This window comes from Plutella xylostella, chromosome 10 (assembly GCF_932276165.1).
Source record: "Plutella xylostella chromosome 10, ilPluXylo3.1, whole genome shotgun sequence".
NCBI lineage: Eukaryota > Metazoa > Arthropoda > Insecta > Lepidoptera > Plutellidae > Plutella > Plutella xylostella.
In genome coordinates this window covers 3,060,586-3,082,697 of record NC_063990.1, presented here as the reverse complement: position 1 = coordinate 3,082,697, position 22,112 = coordinate 3,060,586, and the positions used below count along the sequence as shown (strand labels likewise).

Genomic DNA, 22,112 nt, shown 5'->3' with positions numbered 1-22,112 from the left:
AAAAAAAAAAAAGAGAAAAAGAACAATATATATATAAAAGAAAGAATATATAAACTAAAGACAAAATAAATATATATAAAAGATAATATATATAAACTAAACTTCCTTACCGAGTAGAAAGTAGATAAAAGAATTAAAAACTATCTCATAAAAATTACCACTCTTCAAAAGGCACGGACATAAAGTCTGTGGAGTGATAATCATTTATTTAAAAAAAAAAAAAAAAAAAAAAAGTATACCGACTGTATTACTCAGTAATTAGGTAGACAAAAGTAAACTGATAATCTACATGATTTGGTCTTAGCATTAAGCCCTCCTTTTGTACATTTATTTTTACTAGCTGTTCCCGCGAGCTTCGCTTCGCCTTAAAAAGTTTTCCCGTGCGAATTCCGGGATAAAAAGTAGCCTATGTTCTTTCTCAGGGTCTAGACCATATGTATACTAAATTTCATTCAAATCCGTTCAGTAGTTTTGACGTGAAAGAGTAACAGACAGACAGACAGACAGACACAATTACTTTCGCATAATTTATAATATTAGTTAGGATATTTGTACAATAAAGAATTAAATAAATAAATTATTTATTATTACCAAATTTTGTTACAATTTATGTTATGTTGGGGAACATGTAGATGTATTTGTATACCTACCTACATACATTTTAGTAAGTACTTACAGATATTGTTTTAGTTACCGGTATTAAGTACTTATAAGATAAAAGTGATCCATTTGTGGTTTATAAAGTTTTATTTTGAAAAGGCACTAAAATTTTGCAGACTACTCACTACTCAGTGCCTAGTTAGTAGTTCCTATAGTTATTATGGAGTCGACTCTACCAGTACCTACAGAGTGTCCGTATTTTTTACTATACCTAATTACGGATGGAAATGTATCTTAAATTCTGCCTCAAACGGCATGACTACTTAAAAATTTTCATTGGTTTTCGGCCTAAACTCAGTGGTATAACTTTCAAAACGATCCATAATCAACAATCATTTTGCCCAATTAAGCGTCAAACATCAGTTAAAAATAACGTGAATTCCAATGCTTTTAGCATTAAGTCCATCTTTTTTACACTTATGTCATATTAGTACAATAAAGTATCAAATAAATTAATAAAAAAACCGAATGATTTTGTTGATAGTAAAAGTAATCATCTGATTGATAGTGCATATAGTGTGACTTTTGGTTGAGCACGTAGTTTAGGTTGTGATGTTTTGCTATTATAAAATGATCAGGCGATAGGGCACGAATCTCTATTAGCAGGAGTCTATGCCTTCTCGTTAGTGAAGTACTTATGTTCCTTGTTCTATGCCTCCGCTATCTCAGAACTACAACACTAGGTATAACTTAAATCTATTTATCAAGATTCTTAACATGGAAATTACTTTAACTGTATAGCCTTCAGCCTAAAAGTTCTGAACCGGCAATTAACAGAACTGTTTGTGATCGCTAATCATCATCATCATCTTCTTCATCATCGTCATATTTGTCACCATCATCATCATCATCATCGGTAAAGTGATCGCCCGTGAACATGTCCTTGAGTGTCTGCTGCATTTGTGGCGTTCTGCGGAAAATATAATAAATATACTGAATATATAAAAAAGTGATTACATTATTATTGAAGTCAATGACTGTAAAGTATGTGGTCAGGCTTATGCCACGATGTCCAATCGGAATTAGGCAAATTTTGTTTGAAAAGTCTGTTCATCTTGATAAAGTTTTAAGTAGGTATTATGTTTTAAATAAACTAAGCCGATCAAAAATTATGAGTTCAAAACATGATCTTACTTGCAATATTGACTCCTTGGATACAGGAAGCAATGTAGAGATTGGAATCTGAAAAAATAAAAAAGAAATCTTTAAGTAAAACTTTCCTTAATAATGATAATTATTTGTGACTTTATATTTACTATTCAGGGTAAAATTTTATCAGAGTGCCTTCCGTCATTTGAGCAACATTTACTAGCTGTAACTAAGCGGCTCAAGACTTAAATCCACCTTTTGTTTTTTTACTTAGAATCTTGGTACCTACAAGTTAAAAAAATTGCAAAAATCTAATATTAACTTACGTATTGGCTTCTTTGAAGCTGAAAGAGACTTGCTCTCTGAAGCTTTGCATTGGCTTAAACTTGATGTGTTCTTTTCTTGAATGGAACTCGGGTAAGTTGAACAACTCTATCTTCAGCAAATGAACTGAAACAATTTACATGTTTTCAATATCCCAACCCAATAACTTGATATTTATCTAAACAATAGAATAGATAATAACATAATTTCTTCACAGTTATGCGAGCTTTTGACAACCCTTTTTCGGAAGTCCTAGAATAGCTTCAAATAACATAGGCCATCACTCATATATACTACTAGCTGTTCCCGCGACCCGCGAGCTTTGCTTGGCCTTTAAAAGTTTTCCCGTGGGTATTCCAGGATAAAAAGTAGCCTATGTTCTTTCTGTATACCAAATTTCATTCAAATCCGTTCTGTAGTTTTGGCGTGAAAGAGTAACAGACAGACAGACACAGTTACTTTCGAATTTATAATATTAGTTATCATAGATGAGAAAAGGCCACCAAAAACTCATGATATTTCTTAAAAAATTACTTATGATAAATCCTAGAGCCGCATCATCTTTGAGGTCGTACGCAGCACAAAATTGATTAAACCTGTCTCCCCTGAAATGAAAGAAAATTGCATTTATCATTACTGATTATTTTATATGCCAGTCTTCATGAGATTTATGAAAAAAAAACTTACCGAATGTAATGTTTAATTTTGTGAATCATTCCTAAACTCAAACAAAATCCGGCAGTGTTGGATGAGTAAAATATTTTCTGGAAATGATAATTATCATACATTGTAATTTTAAGTTGAGTTTTATAAACATTACATTACATTAGTGAAATATTTATAATTACATACTTTGGTCAAGTCACATAAATACATTGCAATTTCTAGTAAGTACGAGTACCTAATACGCTAATTTGAAAATTGTATAATTGAATAATTATATTACCTTCACTCTGTATTTCTTTCGTCTCGAGGGCAGTTTGCTGAGGCTTACGTTTCGATGTTTTTTACCCAAATACCATTCGTCCAAATAATTAAACCTCTGGAGAACATTCACCAATTGATTTACATTCACATACGTTCTATCATCAAAGTGACAGAACCATCTAAAACATAATTAATTATCTATAAGTATATACCTACATGTATACCGTAGGTAATTTAATATTACATATTGTACCTACTTAATATTTACTAAACTATAAAATACGAATAACTAAATAACAATTCAATTATTTTATGCTTAGTTGTAATTTATATCTGTTGAAAACACTCACTTAGGTTCTCTGGCATAGATTTTCACTTTATTTGCTGGATGTATTAGTGCTTCAGCGTCCTTTAATATTTCCTCTTCAATTTCACTCTCGCTACTTTTGTATGTATTTGCCCATACGCCTTTGTTGATCGCAGCATCTACGCTATTACGGAACTTAAATATAGACCTAATTGTATCTCCTTCAGAATATTTTTGTCTTGACATCAATTCAGCAGTGCTGGATTCTGGATTAGTTTTTACTGATGAACCTTTTTTGATGATAATAAAAGTTTTACTATCTTTATTACCAACACTATTCTTGTGGCTAGAATTTGTATCAAAACTTTTAGATTTATCTGTCGATAATTCAGGCATCGTTGTCGATGACTCATACTTTTTGAAGGATTTTTCAGTACTTTTTACATCAGTTGCGTTAGTTTTTTTTTGTTTGCTTTCTGTATCATTTATATTTTCAGTTTTGGGTATATCTGTCTTTAAAGGTTCTTCTCTTGCCTCATAGTCTGTATCAATTTCAAATGCAGGACCGATTTCATCCAAATGCCCTACTTCGGGTAATGCTCTTATTTTTCTTAGATATTTTTCATAGTATCTATTTTTATATTTCAATACTTTATATAAAATCTCGTCATCTAAGCTTTGAGCATCTTTTGAAAACAATTTTGATGATTTTCCATAAACGGAAGAAGTTACATTCCTTATTTTGGATTTATGTTTTTTACCTTTTTTGCCTTTTTTAGCTTTCCTGTTACGTTTCTTTTTTTTATTAACAGTTGCAGTAATATCTGTTTTCTCGTAGAAATAATGCGTCCCGTTCTTTTTCAATAGCATCTTAGCTTCTTGGTCGACGGGCTCTTTACTCATGACAACCAGGAATGAGTTCAACGCAGCGGACATTTTGCAACAGTCATACGGCGTTGGCGATACGCAGTTGGCCAAAATGAAGTGGTTACCTAAAACTGAACAATCTTAGCACACAGGACAAAAGATAAATACTTAATTAATATAAATACATTTTGTGTAAACTGTCTGCTTACTTTTTGTTGTAGAGTTATTTATAAGCTCTCTGATTGTCTCGTTAGCGTAGTTGCTGAAGAACCATGTCTAAAACAAATGAATTAATTAGGAAATTTTAACAAATGACTACTCATTTCACGGTGGTGATGGGAGACTTTAACGCGAAACTCGGAAAACAAGAAGGCGGCGAGACGAAAGTGGGGTCACATGGATTTGGAGTCAGGAACCATCGTGGGCAAATGCTGGCTGACTTCTTGGAGAAGGAGGGCCTCTATATGATGAACTCCTTCTACAAGAAGAAGCCACAAAGGAAGTGGACGTGGATTAGCCCCGATGGGAAGACTAAAAACGAGATCGACTTCATATTGACGGATAAGAAGCACATATTCAATGATGTCTCAGTGATCAGTAGGGTTAAGACCGGCAGCGATCACCGACTCGTAAGAGGCACTTTGAATATAAACTGCAAAATAGAACGCTCCCGTCTAATGAAGTCCACGCTCCGTCCTACTCCTGCTCAAATCCAGGATCCCGAAAGCTTTCAGTCTGAGCTTTGCGACCGCCTGATATGTTTAGAGAATTGCGTTACAGTTGACGATTTAAACAATAGGTTTGTGGAAACTGTCCGAGAGGTAGGATCGAAATATTTTTCGTCCCGAACCAACCGAGGACCTCAAAAACTCTCAGATGGGACTCTGAGTCTCATAAGAGAACGGAGAGAAATGAGGTTGCAGTCTTCAGTTGATATGGTCGAATACAGACGTCTAAACAGACAGATCGCCAAAGCAAGACGTTGCGATATGAGACGCTACAATTGCAAGCGCATTCAAGACGCAATAGAGCAAAACAAGGGCTCCAAAGTCTTTGCTAGAGATCGATCTGTTCGGCAGACTCTGTTGACCCAACTGAAGACCGACACTGGCAACACCGTTTCATCAGTGCCCGAAATTCTGGGAGAAATTGAGAGATTCTACGGACAGTTATACACCACAACACAAAACCCTATTACCAGCGGTGCTCACGACAGCCGAGCGCCACTCACCCGACACTATACCGAAGATATTCCGGACGTCAGTCAAGAAGAGATTAGTATAGCTCTCAAACAGCTAAAAAACAACAAAGCTCCGGGAGATGATGGAATAACGACAGAACTTCTGAAAGCCGGCGGTAGACCGATTTTAATAGCACTTCGGAGGCTGTTTAATTCCGTCATACTCGAAGGCACAAGCCCGGAGGCATGGGAGCAGAAGTGTAGTGACTTTGTTCTTCAAGAAAGGCAACAAAGCCCTATTGAAGAATTATAGACCCATTGCACTTCTGAGCCATGTGTACAAGCTGTTTTCGAGAGTTATTACGAATCGTCTCGAGCAAAGACTCGACGACTTCCAGCCACCCGAACAAGCCGGGTTCCGAAAAGGCTATAGTACCATAGATCACATACACACGCTTCGGCAGGTTATACAGAAGACCGAGGAGTATAATCTACCTTTATGTCTAGCGTTTGTGGACTATGAGAAAGCCTTTGATTCTATTGAGCTCTGGGCGATGCTTCAATCCCTTCAGCGGTGCCAGATAGACTATCGCTATATCGAGGTGTTGAGATGTATGTACAATGCTGCCACAATGTCAGTTCGATTACACGAACATAGCACAAAACCGATCCAGTTGCAAAGGGGCGTGAGACAGGGAGATGTTATTTCTCCGAAACTGTTCACCTGTGCACTGGAAGATGTTTTTAAGCTTGTAGAGTGGAAAAGACTGGGCATTAACGTCAATGGCGAATATATCTCTCATCTACGATTTGCTGATGACATAGTTATTATGGCGGAAACGCTGGAGGAGTTGGGCGAAATGCTCACAGACCTCAATGATGCCTCTAAACAAGTTGGGCTGAAAATGAACATGGACAAGACAAAGGTCATGTCGAACGAACATGTTTCATCATCGCCCGTAACTGTAGGAGGTGTCACCATCGAAGTTGTTGATCAGTATCCCTACCTAGGACAAGTGATCCGATTAGGTAAATCCAACTTCGATAAAGAGGTAGCTCGTAGAATCCAACTCGGATGGGCAGCGTTCGGGAAATTACGACACATCTTCACTGAAAACATACCTCAGTGTCTGAAAACAAAAGTTTTCAATCAGTGCGTGTTGCCAGTGATGACTTACGGAGCCGAGACGTGGTGCTTCACCAAAGGGCTTATCCACAAGCTCAGAGTTGCTCAGCGTGCTATGGAAAGGGCTATGTTAGGCGTGTCCCTGCGAGATAGGATTCGTAATGAAGAAATCCGGAGGAGAACTAAAGTTACCGACATAGCCAAAAGGATTAGCACGCTGAAATGGCAATGGGCTGGCCACGTAGCCCGCAGAGCCGACGACCGCTGGAGTAGAAAGGTTCTGGAGTGGAGACCCCGTGTCGGCAAACGGCGTGTCGGTCGCCCCCCAACCCGTTGGTCTGATGATCTGCGGAAGGTAGCGGGAAGCCGCTGGATGCAGATGGCGGGTGACCGTTTGGGGTGGCGATCGTTAGGAGAGGCCTATGTCCAACAGTGGACTACGGAAGGCTGAGAGAGAGAGAGAGAGAACAAATGAACACTATTTTGAAATGGTAATTAAAATGATAATTTATAATATAAAGTCAACATAATGCATACCTGATTTACTGCCAGTGGATACCACGTCTTTAATATTAACAACAAAATATTTAAGCCATGACGTTCATACGTACTGACTGATATGAAAACATCATCTACAGACAATTTATTGGCTTCAGCATTTAAAAACAATACAGTAATTGTTGTTGTTATTATATATAACGCTAAGGTAATTTTAGACATCGTTGTAACTATTTTTTTAAAATTATAGAACTAATGAAAAAAATACATTTTGAGCGTCCGTATTGGCTTTCTTCTTTACTATGAGACTTCTATACAAAGACGTGTTGTTATATACCTTCGCTATTCTTCAATATACATTGTCATCAATTGTTTAAATATTTTGTAATATACACTATTGTTCAGTTGAGTTTGTTTATCACTAGATTAGAAGGTACCACAAGAGAAATTTCTCACTGACTGTACCTATATTTGACTTACTCAGATCTTAGATCTTTAGAACTGGCTACCTATCTAGCATGCGGTTTTGTTGAATAAATAGATGGTGATGTAAGAGGAAGGTTTAATTAAAGTAAAGGTACCTACATAAATAACCATTGCCTTAGTAACGAATCTGGAACCGATTGCCAGTAATTTATGAACTATCATAATTAGTGAAGTATTTGGTAGACTGTAGTTGTCTGTTTTTTTTAAATAAGTAAGTACACGAGAAAAAGCCTCATATTACTTACCAAAAAACGAAGCCCTTCCAAATGGTAGATATAAAACAATCGGCTATACGATAGCTCTCAAATTAACAAGAAAACATTTTCTATTTACTCTCGTGAAAGTATTAAAAAGCGCTTGCAGAGATAAAAGGGGTGAGCGCTCAGTGAGGAGCGAACATAAAAGTAATTTAGGTGCTTTTAACGACCTCAAATCTGTGTCGACCTTGATAGTCGCAGCCGAGTGCCTGTCAGGATTCCATCAACGGATATAGTTTCAGGGCGGCAAGTTTTTGTTGTTTTCGTTGCGTCCGCCTAACCCATATAGTATATTGTGAACGAGTGTGACGTCACGCTACGTCCTCGATTTTCCTATGAAGCGAGGGTCGGGTCAGCTCGGGTCCCGCCGGTTCGCGAATGCACCGCGCATGCGTTAAAATTGCGCCAATTTCACCTTCAGCGGCCTCTGCCGACGGCTTCCAGTCCATTGAGGGAGCGAGCCGGCGCCGCGTCGCTCGACCCGATGTCACCAAATACATGAAAATCATATTTCGAAAATCGCAATGGAACTGCTAAAGACGTCGGTTTTACGGTCGTATTCTGTGTACAGTTAACGTGGCAACTGACTGTGTGTGTGCGTTTTGGAATGAGTGGTGGTGTAAATTTGGGGTTGTATTGTGTAGGAAATAAGGTTTGCGGTTTGTAATTGAGAGTGATAAATAGTGGTCGGTACTGCAGCGGCTCGTGGATAACCTTGACACGTTTTCCCGCGCTCGCCTCCAGCGCGTGCACTCTCGCTTGACATTCGCAAAGAAAGTGCTATCCAACCAATTAGAAACTACTTCCTAGTGTAACTTGTGTGTAGCTGCTTGTTCCCGTCATACTTCTAGTTAATCTTATAACAGAACTAATTAACGAAATAGTAATCAATAAGACTGTAGCAAGTTCGTTCTTACGTAAAATACCTAGGTATATAATAAAAAATACTATGGTAAAGTTTCAAAGTTAATAAAGCAATAATGATACCTGATTGGCTGACATTTGGATGAGAAGAGCGTGTGCTTCAAGATGAGATTTCTGCTGGGTAAGCACCTTCTATATTTATTATGTACTTAGGTACCATGTAGTTAATCTGGAAAGGGTACAATTTTACGCGATACCCATTCAAAGTTAAAGGAGAATCGCTTGATTTAATTATTTTCCAGGGAAAAGTAGGATTGGTGTCATATTGTCTCGTGATGATGACATAAAAGTTACGGATTTTATTACGATAAAGCTACGTTTTATGAAGTACGTAACGAGTAACGACGTACCTCTATTATTTGATCTCATCTAGAAACATTAGTCTACTTTTCTGAGACATCATTGTTTTGTGAATCATTATTTATCATGAATGAACTGGCTGGTGAAAATGCTTTGGGCATTAAGTCCACCTAATTGTGTTATACTTAATTGCTTTTGTATATGCTATAGTGCTATAGAATAATAAATAAATAAATTAAAATAGAGGTAAGTACCAGTGCTCAATGGGGTCTATGTAAAAGGAATAAATAAGATATTCATAATTAGTTTGGTATGTTTTAAGTTAAAAAATAACCCATCGTAAACTGCTAGTCTTACAAGACGTGTTTCATGGTTGAGATAAAAAATTGCAAGCTGAAGAGGCTTTATAATTTAGGGCTTTATATCTACTGAAATACACAAAATGTAGCGTGGGATGCCCTCCTGACCGCTGGACCTACGTCTTATTTCCTCAGCCGTGTAACGGTTTGCTGGAGAAGACCAAAGACAGAGTTTTGTAGCGCTTGATGTTTATGAATGTGTAGAGTACCTAGTGGGTCACTTTTTAAATCATCGAAGGAACGAACAAAAAATATCACGCTATCGGCACACAACTTAATACAACCAGATATAGTCGTGGAGAATTGACCGGAACATTTTGCGTACAAATAAGGAGGCCTATAAACAACAGTGGGCGATAGAAGGCTGATGATGATGATGTTGTTAGTCGTGGTACGTAGGTCGTAAGCGCAGCGGTCTGAAGCTTTAGAAAAACAAAACTGCAGCACTAACCACGATTCTATCTCGATTTAGAGAGAGGCCCTCCTAGTCAGTGAGTCAGACACTACTATTTTATCAATGCATAGAGAAGGTAATACTTGAGTTTTAATAGTGTATAAAGGTTATTTAGAAATGATCGTAAAGCCCAGACATTTTGAATAATGTTTTCAGCCGGCGACCTCGGCACTAGACGCAATGTCACCTTCGCACTTTCTAGACCTTCACCCTTTTATTGGCTCGTTATATTATTAAAAATATTGGATCGATAATTAATATTATGATGGGGTTTAAATAATATTATTAAAAGTGGGAAATAGGGATTCGGGATTCGTTTTGCCGTATATACACATACGATAGTAAATATCAACTTAATAATTATGAAATAACTGCAGAAGAACGAATATAATTCACTAACTTTTTGAAATATTTTATTTACTTACGAGATTTTATGTATTGTGAATGAGAACTTAATCCGAACTTAACTAACCACTTCAATTATTCAGCTGAAAGCCTTTCCAGCGGATATCCTTTAGGATTTAATTCAATATTCATTTAGTTCTATACCTTAAGAGGACTTTTTATCATAGGATTTTTTGCGAGCGGTACCTGATTGCCTTAAGTAAGCGGATAGAGGCAAAAACTTTCAGCCTTCCGTGAAAGTTTTAGCTTTTTAGTTACTTTTAAGCATATTATTATATTAAACGTTTTCAATGATACTATAATGTATCAATAATATTTTATTTACGGCATCATTGATTCTTGGACTAGTCTTCAATCAAATTTACTAGGGGCGTAAGAGTAGGAGGTTCTATGAAATGAAGTGCAAAGAAATTAAAGTAGGTACTTACAAAATATCGAAAATGACGAAATTCGACGTAAAAGTGTGGGCGACGTGGGTAACTGAATCACAGGATTAAAGTGGAGATGGGCAGAACACTTGGTTAGGAGGGACGACGGCAGGTGGACTGGGGCAGTCTGAGAGTGGTTGCCAAGAACTGGCAAACGAGGAATAGGCAGACCGCCGGCCCGATGGTCTGATGACATTGTTAAGGTGGCCGGTAGACACTGGACTAGACTCGCACAGGACCGGAAGTGATGGCGTGATAGGGAAGAGGCTTATACCCAGCAGTGGGCAGATACGGGCTGATAATGATGATGAATGATTACAAAGTAACAAAATAATTATGCAAGAGAGAGTTATGTAAAGAGATGCCTGAACTTTTTCTTAGCTAGATGGTGACTAAGGTTTGTCACCGTGGGGAAAGCATTAGCTAGTAAAACTTTCAGTGTCAAGTCAAGACCGGCATCGCCTTTGCTTTAATTAATGTATTCTGATGCTCTTTGCAGTGAGTTGCATAAATTGTATCATAATAAAACACGAACCTTGCCTTGTGTTTGCTTTAACGAGCTAACTTGGGCGTCCAACACAAAGGGGTGATTACTTGAACAATTCACCGACAAATTATGCGTAATTCCAACTCTGAACATCTGAGGAATTCTTAAGAAGTCTTCATTAAAATGTCGCTATGAATACTGAAAAGATTTTCAGCGGTGACGAAAGTATCTACTTACTTAAATTTGAAGTGGAAGTTAAAGTTTAACTATCAGTTTCAATACCTTTCTACCGATAAAAGATTACTTTCATACGATTTTGACCGATTGCTACTTTATATTATGCCAAATCATTTGAATGTTTCTAGCCTCCTCTCATCGTATGACATTCTTATTGTAAATGTCCGTACTTAGCTTTGGTACACGGCAGAAGGTACCCATGCAGCAGCTTCAATAAACGTAACCAATTTTCACATTCTCCACCATATTAACATACACTTTTTCATTGCTCGCGAGTGTAAGTAATATCTTCATTTCAAAAGGAGTACACATTTCATTGACAAAGCTTCTACTATGTTTGCCTATTCTCGGAATATTCGCCAATGACAGGCTACTCGAGTCTCCGTAGTAAAGTTTATCCGTTCATTCAATATTAACGTCCCACGCGCGAGCGTGCGGGGCGGAAACACACATTCATAAATAAGTTGGGTTTTCACTTCATCGGGTATGTGATTCTAGTCGGATTTGTTTGATTAAAGAGCTATTAGTGTGATAATTACTATATAAATACACTATTTATTTAAAGGTATATCTACTATGTATCTTGCATTTGTTGTATTTGGTAAATAATTAGTTACGTTACGTTATTTTTGTAGTACTTATAGGTACCAACTAGAAGTTAATACTTCAAATGAAAGTACTACCTACTTAACCCCTTCATTATCATTGGCAGAGGATTATGACAAAGAGTGAACAAATAATACGTGCTGATAATGAATGATTTTGAATTGATGATATAATATCTTGACAAAAACGGTTGTGTTGCATGAATTACCTTTGACTGAAGGATAGCACCTTCAGGGAGTATGATAATGGTAGGTACATAGTAGAACACTATATCATAAAAGTCATGACACAATGTTTGCTGGATAAAAATAACTGAATAACGTAGTTATTCGTAGTTATTCCTTCTGAACACTCAGTCAGTAGTTGTAGAAAAACTAAGTTTAGGAGCCCTGTCGCTAACAACAACTCTCTTGGGGCAGTAAACATACCAATTGCATGACAGCTCTACTCTAGTATTTTTGTCAAGCTAGCTAAAGTAATCCTCCTAATCTTTCCGATATTCGTGCACGATGATCGAAGCAAAGCTCTATATAGTAAGTATGTATATAACAGGGTGATTATTGGCGCTTACCACCCGCCGTAAGTCCAGTATCACCGACTAAACCTCATAAATTAAACCCTCAGGAAATGGAAGGTTTACAACTCACTGGGTTTCCTTGCTAAAGGGTTTTCCTTAGTTTTGGGTATGTGCCACCCTTTTATTTCGTGTGGCGAACAATAGGTTATATGGTCATTTATTAATACTATTTTAAATAAGTATATTACATTTATAATCACATTATAATAATTATGTAGGTAATAAATTGCTCATAATAAAACAGATAAGTAAATTACCATGTAGATTGATCTTAAACTGGCGTTGACACACGCAGACATCATTAACCAACACCACTCGTTTTTGGTCTGAATATTACATCGATCGTAAACTAAGTAATCAAAGTCATTTGACACGCAGCGTCAAGATAGGGGACGTTGCCGCCGGCAGCGATAGACGTCTCCGTTTGATTGGAAACACTCTGTATTACGTGTGATACCCAACCCCCTGTATAACATGCTATTGGCCACACCCTGTAGAATGTCTACGTGCGATTGCTAATAGGACGATTAAACAGAGTCACGTATGCGATGTCAAAAAATATTAGTAAAGTATACTACACTCACGAGCATTGGAAAAGTTCCAGTGACACAGCACCAAATTACTTCTGAACGGAACCAAATTAAGCCTTAATGCCGTCTGCAATATTTAAGTTCAGTTAATTGCACATCAGAATATAATATTAATCCCCAGGTACGAGTTATATTGGGTGAAATGCATACAGTTCATACTACACACAAACATTTGTGAATAACATTTTCAGCATTATTAACACACTTGTAACCGCAACTGTATTTACACTATTACATACTTTCAGTACCCACTCTTACGTGAAAAATGTACAGTTTTGTTCGTCACAGAACGCACGTGACCGACCACTTTACAACACCACTTCATCACCATTAACGTGATGGACGGAAATAAATTCATTTAACAAAGTTATAAATATTTAAACGCGTTAAGTTTTAAACGGATTTCGCACATTCTGTTCCTGTTAATTTCTCAACGTGACGTAACGTGACGTAATGTACTTATTTAAGTATCTCGTGCGGAACTTTTCGCTCGTAATTTGTAAAGTTTGAGTATTGTTTTCGATGAATTCCGCCTTCGATCATGCTGCCACATCTAACTTTCCGGAGATTTCAGTCGTGAGATTAGTAAAATTTATGCATGGACAAAATGAAATCCCTAAAATGAAATACCACACGTATGAAATATAGGATGACAGTCATAATACTTACTCTCACTTCTCTACAAGTGCATGATATTATATCTTTTCCCTTTTTCGGAGTTTATGTACGCTGATCCTTCTTTCTTACCCAAAGTACCTAAACCCTGAGACTCCCCAGTTCATTAGCTATGTTCTTATCAATTCTTACGGAGCAGAAAGTTAAGCCACTACACATTAGCTATTAATATAGACGGATAGATTTACCGACGTGCTCTGTAGTGAACACACATTGATTATACAGTACACGATTATACACACATGAACAAACGTGCCAGCGAATGTCCATCAGGACTTAGCAGTAACGCCATGGCTCGGATGATGCTAGAATATTCGAGCTAAATCTTACGTCACTATTAGCTGGAGCAGCTGACAGTTTCAGCCACTGTTGATACAGAAGGGTCAGTTTAGCTTAAGGAAAACGAAGTTTCAGAGTGATGCTGCGCTAACAAAGACTCTATGTCTTTGTGTAAACCATATACCGATCGCAAGACAGGTCACGTCAGACAATTTCTTGTAAAGTTGGAGTAACCTTCTAGCTAGTTCATGATATCGATGCATACAATGCAATTGTAGAGGTTAAAAGTTATCCGAAAATAAGAATACCTAATAACCAACTTAAAAAATCTATAAAACCCTATTATAATTAAGTACTTACCTGTAACATGTAGCAATGAAAAAAGTTAATTTGTAGGTAGGTACCTGATATACTCCTTGTTTCTATTCCAAATTAATGTCAGTGAAGCATGTAAACCTGATATAAGCGAGCACTCTCATATCAAAAGCATACCTTGCTCCAGTGCTCCGAAACATGATCAAATTATTACATTGTTCTAAAAGGATATTATTACGACATTACTTACTGATATCAAGATATTTATGGCAATCGTTTTTAACTCAACATTATATTTGTATTGTGCTAACAAAACAGTGATAGTGGAAGATCCATTTAGAGTAAATTTTGTTGAAGATAAATTATTTTCTGCTACTTACATCTGATTTATACTGTATAAATGTACAGACAAACGGACCAAAAAGGTTTTATACCAAAGCCATTGTAAAGGATTTGGCGGAAATTTATTGCACGGGTGTATTGTACATTGATAAGAAAGGAGCCGTTCAGTAGATTTAGCCTGAAAGCCTTAAGTTCGATAGCCATCCCATAAGACCCACTTGAATGGGATGACAAGTTTACGGTCGAAGCATAGGGATTGGTTAAAGGTGCCTACTGACTGCCGATAATATCAGACCTTAGCTCCAATTTCTCGAAAGGTTGATCAATTATACGTCATCTCCATATTAAATTCTTGACAGATGTGTCAAAAGTCAAGCAATAATCCCTGGTTATGATCTAACCCACTATGGCGAAATTGGCACTTAGTGCCAATTTCACCATTCTCTGTTAGAGCATAACCAGGGAGTAATGGTTAACTTTTGACACATCTGCCATGAATTTCATATGGAGATGACGTTTAATTTATAAATCAATCCCTGTCGGTTAGATAACCGAGAATGGTGAAATTGGCACTTAGTCAGTCAAAATTAATCCCATAGAGATAAATACAAACCAGCGTTGCCATCTGTACTCGTCGTTGTCATATACCTACTACATACCATTACATTCTATTCTAGTATAGAATAGAAAATAGATAGAATAGAATACCATTACATAATATACCTAATGCTAAATTATAGCAAAAAAAATATTAATTTATTATTTATTAATTTATTATTATTTTAGCTAGTGTTCTTATTACAGTAAAGTTGATACAATAACACCTTTTCGGTATAAAAAAACAATCATCCCTCTTTATTATCTGGCGATGATTGGGTTACCAACAGTAATTTCCCAGAAATTACTTCCTTTCAAATGGGGGTTGGTTTAACTTTACTAATTTACACTTTGTTATTTTAGGATCACCGCAACATGGTTTGTTTTCGTATTAGCTGCGGGCAAAACTTTTATAATTATTCAGTAAAAAATACAGTATTTAACCTGTAAATGTAATTTGAATTTACTAGGTGCGTTGGTTAATTATGGTTAATTATGTGTGTTACTACTAAAAAAACTTGTTTAATAAGTGTTTAATTGAAAGTATGACACATTCAGTCACCTAATGGTGGGTTGCGGCTGTCAAATGACAAACAGTGAGTGAAATTACTGATATCCCAGCTTCACGGTATGTTTAATAATTTTAAAGGGTAGATAGATACATTAACCATAGATACATTAGCCATCAACATTATGAAATTCATGAAAGACACACAAGTGGGGGGTGGGTCATATTCTATTCTATTCTCTGTGAGGTGTAAGTACCTGCACCTGGCTCTGTCGAGTGGAACCTTTGTGCATATCTCCCAAGGTCTAAACTGCCTTCCTAAGCTTTTTAGCATTTCCCACCACACTGGTCCACTGCGGGTTGGTGGCTTCACATATCTAGATGTACTAAATCTAGATATGCAGGTTTCCTCACGATGATTTCCTTCACCGTAAGAGCGATGGTATACATTGTACTTAAATTCAAAGAACTCATTGGCACATGTCAGCGCCGGGATTCGAACCCGCATCTCTAGCGTGAGAAGCGGGCGCTTACCCGACTGAGCTACCAGCGCTCTATGGTGGGGGGTGGGTATGCTAGGTACTTCCGAGTGCCACTTCGGTGACAGTTTCACTCGTGCCGCTTTCAGACTTGATGTTGATCATTTTGCCGATAAGTTTCGGCGTACACGTGTTGATGCTCTATAGAAAACTATTTTGACGTTTGACACTGTTAGATTACATTGTGTGGAATGATATTTTGATACCCTATTTTATGTTCCAGGGTTAGAAATAATAGTTAAACCGGAGCGTTTTAGCGAAAATAAAATCTTATGGCGGTACTAAGAGCTGACTACAATAATATGCATATTTTGTAAAATATGGTATGAGCCCTATAACAGCTGTCAAAACCATAATGACATAAAGATTTGAACTGTACTAAAAAACACCAGCAATTATTCTAAAACAAAACCTTATGAAACGTTATCAAGACAAAAAAAACGTTTGTAGAAAATCCAAAACATGCAACAATGTGGGCGAAATGTCACAAAAGGAATGCTGAACTCGCCAGTCCTGAAAACTGTCCCGAAATCCTGGGATTTCGGCGTTCACGCGCGGAACGTCGCATCGACCGCTTCACTTGTTTTCAGGGAGGTCACTCTACAGGGTGTTGCAAAAAGGTTATACTATTTATTTATTTATTTATTTATTATGGTTCACCAACATTTGTTACATCAAAACTATTACAATTCTATAATTAAATACAAACTAGATGCACAAACAATTAAAGGTAAACACTGCATGCACAAAATAAAAAAAAATCGTTAATTTAGTGGCTACTTAAAATAAATTTAACTACTTATACTAATTATAAAAATAAAATTATAATTGATTAATAATTGAATTAAAAATTTAGATTAATATATTAATTGATTGAGAAATTTATTGTATTTTTAAATTTAAACAAAGAGTCAGTATGAATATCAATAGATCCAGAACACTTATTTAATAATCTGCTTAACCTAGGAATGGCAGAGTTAAAACCGAGAACTGTATTACGGTGAGGCGGACACAAAGGTTTTATTGGTTGTCTGGGAAGTCTTCGAGGCACCAAAAAATTAAACTTGGACAAAATTTGTGGACAATCAATTCTATTTCTAATTATTTTAAACAAAAAACTTAGGTCTAGTAGATGTCTTCGTTTTTCTAAGGAAGTAATTTTCAAAAAATCTAATCGATCAGCGTATTGTTTTTTTTTATTTAAAATTCCTGCAAAATATGATAAGTGTCCCACGAAACGCTTTTGGATACGCTCAATTCTGGCAATATGGGTTGAGTAGTGGGGACGCCATACTACACTACAATACTCTAACACACTCCGAACAAATGCATTATAGAGTAAGATTTTTGTGTTCGGGTTCCGGAAGGCTTTGCTATTTCGAAGGACAAAACCAAGAGCTTTATTTGATTTTTTTACAATGTGGTCAATATGCGGCACAAAAGTTAATTTTTTATCCAGTGTAACGCGTACTAAGCCGAAAAGGGGTGGCTCAGGGAGGTTATAACCAAAAACTTTTTTCTACGAGATTTGGAAATTCGTTAAAGAAAAAAGTTCGTCATAGTAAAAAGTCACGTGACCAACAAAGTTTGTATGGAAAAGGATATTTTTTTCGTATTTTTTCTAAACTCTTTGTACCAAAAGTTATGCAGAATGACCCTCTGATTTACCCCATTTCGGAGCGCTCTACTCACGACTCTATCTCGTTGCCGATTGCACGACAGCTCGTATTCGTTCGTTTTTCCTCAGTATAGAGTAACCCTCCAGTGTAGAGGTACTTTCGGGGAGTTCCCGGGACACAAAGGCAGACTGGCATTCCGCTGAGTTCCAACTTGTGAAAGGTGCTGTCAAAAACGTAGTGTAAATAAAAGATTGTCTATCAGTTTCACACCTGCAAACGTCAGGAGATTCACACACGCACTCACGCCTTGTACTAATGTACTCCCTTGCGGGGTAGGCAGAGGTGCATTGCTGCACCCACTTTTCGCCAGAGTGTTATGTTAGTCCCAATGTAATAGGGGGCGGGCCTATTGCCATTTTACGGGCACATCCAAGACCTGAGAACAAATATCTGTGTTTAAACAAATATCTGCCCCAGCCGGGAATCGAACCCGGGACCATCGGCTCAGTAGTCAGGGTCACTAACCACTACGCCATTCGGTCGTACGTCAGGAGAAAAAAATGAATAATATTTTATTATTTTAACCAATTTAAAAAATCATAATTATTATATTGTATTTAGGTACATAAATAAACAGAGCTATTTGTTTGGATAAAAAATAATATTTCACTTTATTATTTCCAACCTTACCGCCGACTTAAAACGGTTAGCAACAAGGCATCAATAATGTACACCTGTTTTGGGTGAAATATTAATAACCTCACTCAACGCGATTGTATACTCGGCTTTTAATTACAGATTTAATATAAAATTTCACTTGGTAACGGGTTGGTTAAATTTAAAGGATTACGGTGAGCACGATTAAAAAGGTTAAGGATCTAGATAGGTTTTATATTCCTAGTATTTCATTTAAAAAAAAGGTAATTAATACACTCACGTCCAAAGCAACAGTTCCACTTACAAAATGCAGACATGCTTACAAATTTAATAGGAAATTACAACCAAATATTTACGTTTTTAGTTGGCAATATTCTGATGCGCCGTTAAATGTAATTAAATATTGCAAAAGGAGACATTAAATCACACACGCACACACACACGCACTCACGCCTTGTACTAATGTACTCCCTTGCGGGGTAGGCAGAGGTGCATTGCTGCACCCACTTTTCGCCAGAGTGTTATGTTAGTCCCAATGTAATAGGGGGCGGGCCTATTGCCATTTTACGGGCACACCCAAGAACCGAGAACAAATATCTGTGTTTAAACAAATATCTGCCCCAGCCGGGAATCGAACCCGGGACCATCGGCTCAGTAGTCAGGTCACTAACCACTACGCCATTCGGTCGTCACATTAAATCAGTTTTTTCAGTTTATGAGTAATATAGTGATTTTCTCAATGGAACTTTTTGATTGCCTGTGAGTGTAAATTTAGGATGGTTAATTCGGGCCTTACCATCAAAACATATACACATGCTAACCCTGTGGAATGTTTTATTATCTTATAAAATAATGCCAAATGTCATTCAAAATTGCAAGTAGAAATACACTGACGGGTGTGAATGACTTATCGGGCGGCGGTTGTCACATCTCCCTTGACAAGGGTCGATGTAAAGGGGACATCATTCAACATCACTAATAATTATGTATATTATACATTATGTCGCCGGAAAATACAAAGGTCTATAAGTAAATAACATTTTGTAGGATAGTATAACGACAAAAAAAAAATGCGCATTTATCAATTTGCGACGTCTTGCGGTAGGTTTAGAAATTAAAGAATACAAATTCGTTAGTCTAAATGGGAAAATCTAGTGCTTATCTAAATTTACTCAACTGGGAAATTACATTAACATGACATTATTTCATACTTTGTACTTATTGTTACTTACTATTATTAGGCATTGGCATTAGTTAATGTATTATTAGTACCTACTGATCATTAAGTTGTTCTCGACTCTCGACAGAACATCTGTTTATGAAATGAAAAACATGTCAAGCTCTTTGAAAGCTTCCACAAGATTGATGATATTTTCGTATTGAAACTCTATTCCTTTCATAGAAACCTACGGATTATGAATTATGAGTATCGCTTTCAACTTTTAAGTTAGTAAGTAGGTATAACTTTATATTAGTAGGTACGTAAATTCTATCGCAACAATACGCAATATTACGTAGTACTTCGTTATCTGAGGACATTTCCATAGCGAACTAAATAAAAAATCTGACTATAGATAGCGTAGACATGGAATTCAATATGTTTACTAAAGTCTTTTTTTTTTAAATCCAATTCAATCTATCCATATATATTGAAAGCAATTTTATGCCTTTAATCTGTGGCGAAACCTCCCATTAAGATAAATCATCATCCAAGGAGCTCTACGGTAAGAATTATTTATTACGAATAAATATTAGTGACCACAAGAAAGCAAGACGCCTGTTTTCTAACTTTAAAGTTTCATGAAGGTTTCTTCTTAACCTACTTGCCTTTATTAGGGACCACGATACTCCCGGGCAGAGGAAGTAAGTGGGCTTAATGGAATAACAAACTAGATTTGTACAGGGAATATACTTTGTCTTTTACCGTTGAGGCTTCACTTATACTGTGGCTAACTATACAAATTCTAGGATGATACTCGAGTTAATCCACATAGGTATAGGTACTCACTGAGAAAATCTTGGTAGTAGAATTTTATGGCTGTTCTAAACTTGTACCTATTAACTCATTAAATTAATCATTTTTTTGCAGTATTTCAGGTTTTGATAAAAAAATACATGCATTCGAATTCGTCTTTCAGTTTTTCATAAATAGTAGTTACTTACATTGCATCTTATTTATTTATAAATACTCTTTATTGCATACAAAACGAATATAATTTAAAAATAAAACGTAGGTAAAGAACAGTAAAATCACCATAAACAACTTTATTTATTTGTAAAACAGCTACAAAGCTGTTACCTCCCGAGTTGTCGGCCGGACGCATTCCAAATGGAGTTCCTCGCCACGGGCCGATCGGCAACTATCGCCCCCGCCGACTGCAACACCGGCCATCCATATTGATGACTTGTTTAGAATACAAATAGGCACAGGTACGCTGTAAGTTAATTTGGCCCAGGCGAGCGAAACCGCATCGAATAATAAGTTTGCTGAAGGAAATTGGAGTCTGCATGCGAGAGCGCGTTGTTACAAGTCGCTTAGTTGGATTTATTTCGGATAGCACGCCTTCGTGTCTTGTGGCTTCCGCGTCTGTGAAGCTTTCATTTGAATACTTAGATTGGATGGGAGAGGGGTGTAGGGGGGGGGGGATAGGTGTGAAACTTGCAGTTTGTTTACTGACGCTACAAGCGCGCATTTGGTAGTACGGTGCCAGTGGGTGAAGTGAATACATTATGTTTATAGGTAATAATACGATTAATAAATTGCGATAAAACTGCGTTCACCTCTCTATTTTAGACGTATAACTACCGTACATCAGTAACCCTATATTATGAAGTCCCGTAGTACATAATCGCTATTCATACGGTATGAATAGCGATTATGTATTTTAATTACAAATATGGTTCTGTCAGGACACTTATTATGTGAAACAAGGCACTCATTCCTGCTGATTCCTGCATCATCTAATATAAATAAAATTTGGTGGATTTTTATGAAGACTATTTGTTATACCAAATACATTACTAGGTAGTTATTTTTAATCATGGGGCCTGCTCTAGCTACAAACTAAGATTTCAATGACATGAAAGTTAGATGGCACCATAAAGGCAGAAGTAAAATAAAATCCTCTGTTTAACGTCTTAATACAGTCACTTTATGTTACTCTAGTGCCAATAAGGATCAAGTTTTACGACAAGAATGTGTACTACTATTGTACATAAAGTACAGCTGTGTTGTTATACTATGAATAAAATCTAGGTTCAAATAATTATTTACTAGAGATACCCACGGCAGTGATGCCAAAGTATGGTGATCTTTAATACTGACTATAGACCATAATATAATTAAAAAGGTCTTCCTTGAATGAAGACTATATTCAAAGAATGTGTCAAAAATATAACCGCTTTGCTGACCCGATATTCTAACCTTCTAAACTTCCATGTCTTCTAAATATGGAGGAAAGTATAATGACACATCGTCAGTAAGGTACCTACG

The 22,112-nt window shown here is 36.7% G+C and overlaps 2 protein-coding genes across 3 annotated transcripts in view; one reads left to right on the top strand and one right to left on the bottom strand.

Annotated features, from left to right (window-relative positions):
- Positions 1-728: 728 nt before the first annotated feature.
- On the bottom strand, positions 729-4,481 carry LOC105390361. Of its 2 annotated transcripts, XM_011561651.3 has the most exons (8): positions 4,384-4,481; positions 3,351-4,299; positions 3,020-3,179; positions 2,761-2,837; positions 2,608-2,678; positions 2,076-2,199; positions 1,795-1,842; positions 729-1,570 (listed from the first exon to the last, which is right to left on the bottom strand). In XM_011561651.3, the coding sequence occupies exons 2-8, from the start codon at positions 4,241-4,243 to the stop codon at positions 1,453-1,455; spliced, it is 1,491 nt and encodes a 496-aa protein (XP_011559953.3). In that variant the 5' UTR covers positions 4,244-4,299; positions 4,384-4,481; the 3' UTR covers positions 729-1,452. The 2 variants fall into 2 exon arrangements, with proteins under 2 accessions (XP_011559953.3, XP_048479734.1); XM_048623777.1 differs by having other exon boundaries at positions 3,351-4,475.
- Positions 4,482-8,163: 3,682 nt separating this feature from the next.
- The window catches only part of LOC105390349, a 63,609-nt gene continuing 49,660 nt past the window's right edge, over positions 8,164-22,112 (top strand). Inside the window, exon 1 of the mRNA XM_011561637.3 lies at positions 8,164-8,766. Coding sequence (XP_011559939.3) covers positions 8,751-8,766 — 16 coding nt within the window. The 5' untranslated portion in view covers positions 8,164-8,750. The remainder of the gene's footprint in view (positions 8,767-22,112) is intronic.

Bases quoted from the DNA above. Each gene is read 5' to 3' on its own strand.
- LOC105390361 (XM_011561651.3), bottom strand. From the start codon at position 4,243: ATGTCCGCTGCGTTGAACTCATTCCTGGTTGTCATGAGTAAAGAGCCC. The intron at 2,679-2,760 runs GTAAGTTTTTTT...CTTTCATTTCAG, and splicing joins AAAATTAAACATTACATTCG to GGGAGACAGGTTTAATCAAT. The intron at 1,843-2,075 runs GTAAGTTAATAT...TTATTTTTTCAG, and splicing joins AGCTTCAAAGAAGCCAATAC to ATTCCAATCTCTACATTGCT.